Raw genomic sequence first — 10,863 nt, 5'->3', positions numbered from 1 at the left:
AACAAGGCACACCTGTTAATTGAAATGCATTCCAGGTGACTACCTCATGAAGCTGGTTGAGTGAATACCAAGGGTGTGCAAAGCTGTCATCAAGGCAAAGGGTGGGTTTTTTGGAGAATCTGAAATATAACATTTTGGTTACTACATGATTCCATATGTGTTATTTAATAGTTTTGATGTCTTCACTATTATTCTACAATGTAGAAAATAGTGCAAATAAAGAAAAACCCTTGAATGAGTAGGTGTGTTCAAACTTTTGACTGGTACTGTATATTTTTTTATTGTTCAGGGGCCCCCTGCTCGGGGGTTATGTCACTTATGCCTGGAACCGGCCCTGGCAGGAAGCACTGTAACTAACAATATTTGACCTGGCCAATTGGATATCTAGGACCATATGACAAAAGGATAACAGGAACACTACATCAACACTTCCAATTTACAGTCTTCCTGCTTTAGAAATAAGATTAGTTGAATTCTTTGTTTGGGCTAATTATATTAAGTCTAACATTTCAATCAAATGTAACATAAATATATGAGTCCTCTTGAACTCCTCTGCAGGGTTTACCTGTCTGTCGCAACTAAGCCAGTCACCTCACAAGGTAAATATCCGGCAAGTGACTCCAGGATAGGAGTTCTTTATGGCCTCTTTATCTGCACTGTCTCTATGTATGTGTTTGTGTTGCAAATTTATTGTCGGAAAATACTTTGCTGTACTCACTTTATTGATCTTCCCTGGGAAAAGTTCTAGCTGGCTTCCTCGCCTTCTGGTCTGTGTGAATACTGAAACATGTTCACAGAGGAGTCTCATTCAGAGAGAGGTAACATATGATGAAGTGTTCCTTAATTAAATGAGAGCAGGAGGCACAGCTCCCACAATAAGACAACATGTACAAGTCAACTTTTTCTATCACTTGTATGTAGTTCATAAACAAATCTGTACATTCTGATGAATGGCCATCAAAACAAAAGCAAAAGCTTTTATTAGTGTACCATCCATTAATATATCCATTCAAACAAATTTGGGTTCCTAGCATATTGTGAGCGTGGTGCACATTCTTTTTTTGGCAGTGCCACATTTGGTCCCCGACCTGCATTCTAACCCATCACCCACCCCAGTAATCAAGTGCCCACATGTTCCATCCCCTAGCCCCCTACCACTTCAGTGTTATAGATCTGAACGCACTAGGTCGTGTTTATTATGTGTAGCTGGCATCAGTGTGCTAGCTTAGCATATAGCGCTGCCTCCTAGAACTTGCCTCTGACTGAATCAAGGTCCTCTACCTTGCCAGCACACGTGAACGCCCGCTTGACAACGTGCAAACCATTTGAGCTATACGAAAAGGTACCAGTTGGTTAGCTCCATTGGCGACATTTTACGCTAGCTGAGGAATGAATTTACCATACGTTCTTAACTCCGTTGAATAGGCACCAAACGTAAAACATCAACTGAAACCGGGCTTTGTCCAATAAGAAAAACTCATTTTTTTTTGTTCTGTTGTTAAAAAACATTTTTGTTGCATGCATAATGAACACGACCCAGCATAAGTTCAAGCATGTAGGGACTAGGGGGTGGTTCGAATGTAGGGGTGGTTTTCGTGGACCCTCGACAGCAAAAAGACACTGGAAGGTGTTTTTTGAGAGGCGAATGGCTTGTTCTTACTGGGCACTGGAACAGTGTCCTCCTGGCCACAGCTCAGTCTTAAATGTTAACATACGAAACCTCAGGGGGTGCAGCATTACGTTAAATGGCCAATGAACAATTAGCCCCAACGGAACGCACAGTCCCAGTGTGGGGATGGCAAGGGGAAATGGGGAAACTGCAGAGTGCTGTCTCCAAGGCCCTGTTTGAATAAATAAAATAGCTAACAAATGTAGTCAAATAAAGAAAGGAGCCGGAGAATGCATGATGTGGTCATTCCTACATGACAAGTGCTCTTTTCCTGAAGCCAGTATTTAGATTTAAACCAATGGAATTAGCTCTGTAATTTGAGTCTGCAGTTTTTTTACACGAAAGTCAATTAGCAAAAGCGATTGCAGCTTCTGGCATATCGTTTCGTTAGATCATATTGATTACTCCTTAAGCAGTTCTGAAACTGCACTTCATTTCTTGTTGAGAAATGAACTGGCAAACATATACATTCTCCTTTTAAAAACAAACAAACGTAAATATTTTTTTTCCCCAAACGAATTAGCCATACATTAGACATACAATACAATTACATAGATACATTTTTTTCAATACCGCACATTCAATCTGCCAAAAAATAATGATTACAAAGCCAACATGGATGCTGCCATATATATATATATGAGAGATGTATGTAAAATGATTATAGCATTCATAATTGCACTATACCTCAATAAAATGTCAATTACAGGGTTATGTTTAGGGAATTGTTACAACAAATGTATATACTCAGAGAAATAACTGGGAGTCAGAGCCACTGCCCCTTTGAACGTGGGTTACGGCTAATCATCTCCACTGCTAACAAACTAAAACAGTCGGACAGCTAGCCTGTAATTGGACAGTCAAAAGGACAGAGCTGCATTGTGATTTCTCAGTCTATGCGAGACACTGGCACTGTGATTGGCTGCCACAGCTGCCTTTGCGGTGGCCCAGCTCAGTCCAGGCAGTGAGAGAAGACTAGCAGCCCCTCTACGAGAGAAGAGCCCTTAACAAAAGCAGATTCTCACAACTGAATCTGTGTGACTCATCAGTAATAGAGCAAGGTCCTCCATCCCCCTGGTCCCCGCCTCCGTCTGGTCAAAAGAAAATAACCATTTCGTACTGTGTAAGGTGTACCAAACCCAAGACTTGGAGAAAAAGGGCCTATGGAATACAACCGACCACATAATCACAACTGGTCACAGCTGGTCACCAGAGGACGTCAGCTTCTACTGTCAATAGTATTATAATTTCCATACAATGACCACAACACGACTGGCCACTCAATTTGGCATTAACAACACAACTCTATGAACTCCAGTGAATGTGTGTTTTGTCAGGCTTGGCATACTGACTCAAACGAGTGGTTTTGGCATTCAACGATGAATACGAGATGGGGGAGGAGTGTATAACCAAAAACGGGGGGGGAAACACTTTAAAATGGTCACGTGTGCATTGGCAACTCTCGGTGCCTTCAAAAGGCTGTGTCCCGTCATGCTTCTAATTACACTTTCTAGTTAACTGTGCAGAGGGGAGCGTCGAGTTAACCTTACTGTACGTCTTTTTGGCACCGGCAATAAACAGGACCTTAAAAAAAGTGAGCGTGGCACAGCGCGACTTCAACACTGTCTCATCAATAACCTTTTCCTGACCCCGGGGCCTGTGATGGACAATGAGTATCACGGTGCTCACTCCACAACCTAGTTACACGGCTAACCTCCCGCCCTGCTGTGTGGCTCAAACGACTCCCACGTCAAACGCTACCAAATCATTTGATGCAATAATGAAAAACAATAATTTCAACAAAAAAAATCACAGTATCAACCCTTTTCACCCTTTTCTGAGGAAAATAAGTGTTAGGCAGAAGAATGGACGCCACATACTGGCGGTGGAAAGGACCGACTGGGTCGAATCAGAAACACAGAAGGCAGGAGCACCTTGGAATCAAGATCAGAGCTGGACAAAACCCAGCTGTCACTTTTGAGTGTCTTCAAAATAAAACGTCACAACGCTTAGCCTAAAACAATTGGAGGAACGGTGCTGTACATATCCAACAACGGCATTTAACCCCCCCAAACCCCCTCAATAATGTTTTTCTTTTAAACAGACAAAAGAAAGGAAGGGTCAACAATGGCAATAAATTAGCATTACGCAACCATTAGATGTTTGTTTTGACAGTCAGTTTGACATTCAGTCAGTCAATGTTGGAGAAGGGTCTCGGCCCCAGTCGTGCTCCGCTCATGCCGAAGAAGTCCCTTCTAGGATTCTAACGCTATGGCTTTCACACCAGGTTGTACTCCTTCAGGTTGAGCTGCAGGATGGTGTCTTTGACGGCGGCGAAAACAAAGCGGATGTTCTCTGTGTCCGTGGCGCAGGTGAAGTGGGAGTAGATGATCTTGTCGCTGTCCGGGTTCAGGTCCACAAACATCTTCAGGATGAACTCGCGGCCCGCCTGGGCGTCTCTCTGGGGACCTATGTTAGAGACATACACATATTACAAGCCTTGTTATAACACATTATAAAGGCTCATTCGTGCTTTTAACAAGTCATAAAGCATAGAGGCTAGTACAGTTTTAGGGAACTTTATTTTTCCTGAGGGAATTTAATTTGTGGTCGGGGCCCCTGACTCCAAATAGCAAACGGGTGCGGCCACTCACCGTCATACTCCGGGAAGTAGTCAACCAGGTGGGAGTAATTGATCTTCTCCTCCAGTAGATCCTTCTTGTTGAGGAAGAGGATGACAGATGAGTTCTGGAACCAGGGATATGTGATGATGGTCCTAAACAAGGCTTTGCTCTCCTCCATTCGGTTCTGAGGGAGAAACGAGGAGAGAAGAAAACAGTTAGTTAAGTCCAGCTGCTATCATTGAAGGCATAGTTCAGTTCAGCTATACTATCCCGTTAAGTACAGGTTTTAATCAACTTTTTACAGCCCGAGAGAGAGAGAGGCCTCCAGATGTTTTTTCAGTTCACCACTGGGCTGTTATTGACTTTCTTTTAACATTTACACTCACTGCTAAACACACACACACACACACACACCACCTTAAGCACATTCGATGGTCCACAAAAAGTCTGTTCTATGGTGTCATCACCATTTAGAGAAGAGTATTGTCACACATCTCCCACGTTTCAAGCTGACTACCATCATTCCTGTTCCCAACATTTCTAAGGCAACCTGCCACAATGACTACCACCCTGTAGCACTCACATCTGTAAAATGAAGTGCTTTGAAAGGCCGGTCATAGCACACATCAACTCCATCATCCCAGACCCAGACACCCTGGACCCGCTCCACTTTGCATACCGCCCCAACATATCCACAGATTACGCAACCTCAATTGCTCTCCACACTGCCCTGTTCCACTTAGAAAGGAGGAATAGCTATGTGAGGATGCTCTTCATCGACTACAGCTCAGTGTTCAACACCGATAATTAACATTGACGTCTAAAGGTTTGATTCTGTCGGGAGGAAGGTCAGAGGCCTGGCAGTGTGGTACCAAGACAACAACCTCTCCCTCAACATCAGCAAGACCAAGGAGCTGATCGTGGACTACAGGAAACAGGGGAGGGTGCACACCCAATTCACCCACACATTTTCAGCCCTGTTTACATATCCGCCTATCAGGCAAACACTGATACTCTTACCCACACACGCTTACATACACACACTTACCACCACGCACACTCCCACCCACCACTTATGCTGCTGCCATACTGTTTACTATTATTATTATTATTTATCCTGCTACCAGTCACTTCCTCCTAATCCCTGCCTACATGTACATATCTACCTCAAATACTTCAGTATCCCTGCACAATGTAAATTTGGTACTGGCACTGACCCTGTATATATCTTCCACTCTTTTTCTTATTTCTCTTGTTTTTTTTTGTTTTTTTTAATGTTTATTAGTTAAACTATTTTGATATTGAATACTGCACTGTTGGGTAGCGGTTCCAATTGAAGCATTTCACTGTACTTGTCCATGTGACAAATAAAACAAAATGGAACATTTGTGTGTGGTGCTTCACAAGCATTACAAACAACCTTTCAGGTCTTCCAAACCTCTGATTTGCATGGAGGTTTAAACTGCAGGTTTGACGTACAGGGGGAAAACGGTAAAGTGTCATAGCTTTACGTCCATAAGCTATCAAGGTAAAGAGAGTCGGCAGCTGAAACGTTGGTGATTATCAGACGGATTGCCAGGATGTGTACTCCGAGGATGCGCTGACTAACTGGCAAGTGTCTTCACTGACATTTTCAACCTCTCTTTGTCTGAGTCTGTAATACCAACATGTTTCAAGCAGACCACCGCAGTCCCTGTGCCCAAGAACACTAAGGTGACCTGCCTAAATGACTACCGATGCACTCCACACTGCCCTTTCACACCTGGACAAAAGGAACACCTATGTGAGAATGCTATTCATTGACTACAGCTCAGTGTTCAACACCATAGTGCCCTCAAAGCTCATCACTAAGCTAAGGACCCTGGGACTAAACACCTCCCTCTGCAACTGGATCCTGGACTTCCTGACAGGCCGCCCCCAGGTGGTAAGGGTAGGCAACAACACATCCGCCACGCTGATCCTCAACACGGGGGCCCCCCAGGGGTGCGTGCTCAGTCCCCTCCTGTACTCCCTGTTCACTCATGACTGCACGGCCAGGCATGACTCCAACACCATCATTAAGTTTGCCGATGACACAACAGTGGTATGCCCGTTCACTGACAACAATGAGACAGACTACAGGAAGGAGGTCAGGGACCTGACAGTGTGGTGCAAAGGACAACAACCTCTCCCTCAACGTGATGATGACAAAGGAGATGATTGTGGTCTACAGGAAAAGGAGGACCAAGCACGCCCCATTCTCATCGACGCGGCTGCAGTGGAGCAGGTTGAGAGCCTCAAGTTCCTTGGCGTCCACATCACCAACAAACTAACATGGTCCAAGCAAACCAAGACAGTTGTGAAGAGGGCACGACAAAACCTATTCCCCCTCAGGAGACTGAAAAGATTTGGCATGGGTTCTCAGATCCTCAAAAGGCTTTACAGCTGCACCATCGAGAGTATCCTGACGGGTTGCATCACTGCCTGGTATGGCAACTGCTCGGCCTCCGACCGCAAGGAACTCCAGCCACCCTAGTCATAGACTGTTCTCTCTGCTAGACTGTTCTCTCTGCTGCCGCATGGCAAGCGGTACCAGAGTGCCAAGTCTAGGTCCAAGAGGCTTCTAAACAGCTTCTACCCCCAAGCCATAAGGCTCCTGAACAGCTAATCAAATGGCTACCCAGACTATTGGCATTCCCCCCCCCACGCTGCTGCTACTCTCTGTAATATCTATGCATAGTCACATTAACAACTCTACCTACATGTACATATTTCCTCAATTACCTCGACACCGGTGCTCCCGCACATTGACTCTGTACCGGTACCCCCTGTATATAGCCCCACTATTGTTATTTACCGCTGCTCTTTAATTATTTGTTATTCTTATCTCTTATTTAGTTTAGGTATTTTCTTAAATCTGCACTGTTGCTCAGGGGCTTGTAAGTAAGCATTTCACTGTAAGGTCTACACCTGTTGAATTTGGTGCATGCGACAAATAACATTTGATTTGATTTACCCAATAAATTACTGGGAGTTTATATAGAGAGTGTGCGACTCTCTTTATCTTTATAGCTTCTTGTTTATTCGCCGTTAGTCAGCACCTCTACATAAAATCATTTTCTCTGGGTGTGCGCCAGCTCCTGTTTTTAATATAACCAACTGGTCTTATGTTATTCATAGTGTATCGTCACTGTAAACATGAATTGCCTGATTACAGATGTTTTAATGGTCTCTCTCTGGTTTTATCCTATGGACACAGGTTTCCACTGACAAAGTGGAAAAGCCAAGAGCATGCTGGGAACACACAGATGGTGTGCATTCTCTTGAAGAAGTTCTGTCGCCCGTAGACTGTATTCAAAACAGCTGTAGGAGTAATTTACAACTGCTTTCCAAGTGAAAGGGAGGTCTAGCTGGAAAAAGCCAGGAAAAAGCAGTGTCTTATTTCCATTATTTTAAATAAGGACAAGCCTTTCTCTTTCAGAAGCACAGTGAGGTGTGCCTCTAAAACACCCATACACACCATAGTTGAGAGAGAGAGAAGACCATAGCCATATATATATTCACATTATTTTGCACATGGGAATAATGTAATTCGAGTAGAAAGACTGAATTGTACAATGGTTCACAGACCTAAATTAACTTACTTTGTTAGAGATTACCATGAAGTCCTATTGTCAAATGATGTAACTTCATGCAAAGTGCTGTTGTTATCTAAATAGTAAAATAGGTGTACTTTCTGAGTGTGTGTTTTTGTGTGTTAGTTAAACATACTGCAGGGCTCGACATTTGTGCTTGTCTTCTTGTCCGGAACATGTAAAACAAAATTGTCGGACAAGAAGAAGAATCACAATATCAAACAACCATCAAAATTGGATCAGTGAGGCCAACACTGGAATAAATATTCAAATAAATGTTTCAAGTCCATAAATAAAAAAGCATACATGTCAAAGTGTAGGTGATACGCTTATTGGCCAAACGGATGCTAACACGAGAGAGGCGCCAGAAAATGTAGCCAAATTTTAATCACACTTTAAATTACGTAAATATAGGCTAAGCGCTAGTCATGTTTGGCAAATATAATGAAAGATAATTAACATTAGTGTCTAAAGGTTTGATTCTGTAGACAATAGGCCTACTCATGGCACTGTCCGTTCAGATCAAATGGTCACAAGGCCGGAGAGTGAAGAACAGTGGAGCACATCATCCACCTGAGCGGAGGTCAGCATTTTAAAATTATTTAACCATAAACTTAATTGTTTATAACATGGACGTTTTTTCAAAGTAGCCTAGGCTAGCCAAAATACAACCATATAAATGTTGAGGGAATTCTTTTATAAACAATTAATATGCCATTGAAAGAAGCATTTTTCTCATATTATATTGGTTTTCAAATCAACATTATTTTATTGACCAGCAGCCAAAGGCATAATCGTAGTCATACCAGTAACCCACACTCTTAGAAAAAAGGGTTATTTGGGGTTCTATATAAAACCTTTTGGTTCTTTGGACAAGATTAAAGAACCCTTTACTAAACAAGGCCTTCAGAAAGCATTCATACCCTTTGACTTTTTACACATTTTTCTGTGTTACAGCCTGAAATTAAAATGTATTAAATTTAGATTTTTTGGTCACTAGCCTACACACAATACCCCATAATGTGGAATTTGGGTTTTCTACATTTTTACTAATTAATTAAAAATGAAGAGTTGAAATGTCTTGAGTTAATAAGTATTCAACCCTGTTGTTATGTCAAGCCTAAATAAGTTCAGGAGTAAAAATGTGCTTAACAAGTCACATAATAAATTGCATGGACATACTCTTTGTGCAATAATAGTGTTTAACATGACTTTTGAATGACTTACTCATCTCTGTACCCCACACATACAAATATCTGTCCCTCGGTCGAGCAGTGCATTTCAAACACAGATTCAACCACAAAGACCAGGGAGGTTTTCTAATGCCTATTGGTAGATGGGTACAATCAAACAGACATTGCATATTCCTTTGAGCAAGGTGAAGTTATTAATTACACTTTGGATGGTGTATCAATACACTCAGTCACTACAAAGATAGAGGCGACCTTCCTAACTCAGTTGCCAGAGAGAAAGGAAACTGCTCAGGGATTTCACCATGAGACCAAAGGTGACTTTAAAACAGTTACAGAGTGTAATGGCTGTGATAAGAGAAAACTGAGGATGAATCAACAACATTGTAGTTACTCCACAATACTAACCTAATTGACAGAGTGAAAAGAAGGAAGCCTGTACAGAATAAAAATATTACAAAACATGCATCCTGTTTGCAACAAGGCACTAAAGTAATACTGCAAACAATATGGCAAAGCAATTCACTTTTTGTCATGACTACAAAGTCTTATGTTAGGGGCAAATCCAATACAACACATTACTGAGTACCACTCTCCATATTTTCAAGCAAAGTGGTGGCTGAGTCATGTTATGGGTATGCTTGTAATCGTTAAGGACTTGGGAGTTTTTCAGGAAAAATAAGAAACGGAATGGAGCTAAGCACAGTCAAAATCATAGAGGAAAACCTGGTTCAGACTGCTTTCTACCAGACACTGAGAGATTAATTCACCTTTCAGCAGGACAATAACCTAAAACACAAGACCAAATATACACTGGAGTTGCTTACCAAGAAGACAGTGAATGTTCCTGAGTGGCCGAGTTACAGTTTTGACATAAATCTGCTTCAAAATCTATGGCAAGACCTGAAAATGGTTGTCTAGCAATGATCAATAAACAATTTGACAGAGTTTGAAGTATTTTGAAAAGAAAAATGGACAAATGTTGCACAATCCAAGTGTGGAGAGCTCGTAGAGACGTACCCAGAAAGACTCAAGCTGTGATCGCTGCCAAAGGTGATTCTATGTATTGACTCAGGGGGTTGAATAATTATCTAATCAATATATATTTGTGTTTTATTTTTCAGAAATGTTTTACAAATGTTAAAAATATTCCTTCCATTTTGACATTAGAGTACTTTGTGTAGATCGTTGACAAAAAAAGGACAATTAATCCCTTTTAATCCCACTTTGTAAAACAACTAAATGTGGAAAAAGTCAAGGGGTGTGTCACGACTTCCGCCGAAGTCGGCTCCTCTCCTTGTTCGGGCGGCGTTCCGCCGAAGTCGGCTCCTCTCCTTGTTCGGGCGGCGTTCGACGTCACTGGCTTTCTAGCCATCGTCGCTCCATTTTTCATATTTCCATTTGTTTTGTCTTGTTCCATACACACCTGGTTTTCATTCTCTAATCACACTGCATGTACAGCCTTCCCTGTAGCTCAGTTGGTAGAGCATGGTGTTTGCAACACCAGGGTTGTGGGTTCGATTCCCATGGGGGGCCAGCACAGAAAAAAAAATGTATGAAATGCATGCATTCACTACTGTAAGTCGCTCTGGATAAGAGCGTCTGCTAAATGACTAAAATGTAAATGTAATGTATTTAGTCCTCTGTTCCCCTCCATGTCTTTGTGTGATATTGTTGTATGTTATGTGGGTATTTTACCACACGCCTGTATTTTGTTCATGTTCCGTGTTTTGGGCACGTTTATTGTATTCTGTGCTGTCGTTTTT

General features: G+C 42.2%; 1 protein-coding gene across 1 annotated transcript in view; it reads right to left on the bottom strand.

The window, feature by feature from the left end:
• Positions 1 to 821: 821 nt before the first annotated feature.
• Positions 822 to 10,863, bottom strand: part of LOC115199825 (guanine nucleotide-binding protein G(q) subunit alpha) — a 34,607-nt gene continuing 24,565 nt past the window's right edge. Inside the window, exons 6-7 of the mRNA XM_029762308.1 lie at positions 4,324 to 4,477; positions 822 to 4,138 (exon numbers count right to left, since the gene is read on the bottom strand). Of these exons, the coding sequence (XP_029618168.1) occupies positions 3,948 to 4,138; positions 4,324 to 4,477 (345 nt within the window). The 3' untranslated portion in view covers positions 822 to 3,947. The remainder of the gene's footprint in view (positions 4,139 to 4,323; positions 4,478 to 10,863) is intronic.

This window comes from Salmo trutta, chromosome 9 (assembly GCF_901001165.1).
Source record: "Salmo trutta chromosome 9, fSalTru1.1, whole genome shotgun sequence".
Taxonomy (NCBI): domain Eukaryota; kingdom Metazoa; phylum Chordata; class Actinopteri; order Salmoniformes; family Salmonidae; genus Salmo; species Salmo trutta.
Note: the sequence above shows the minus strand (reverse complement) of the source record. Positions and strands in the feature narration are given on the sequence as shown.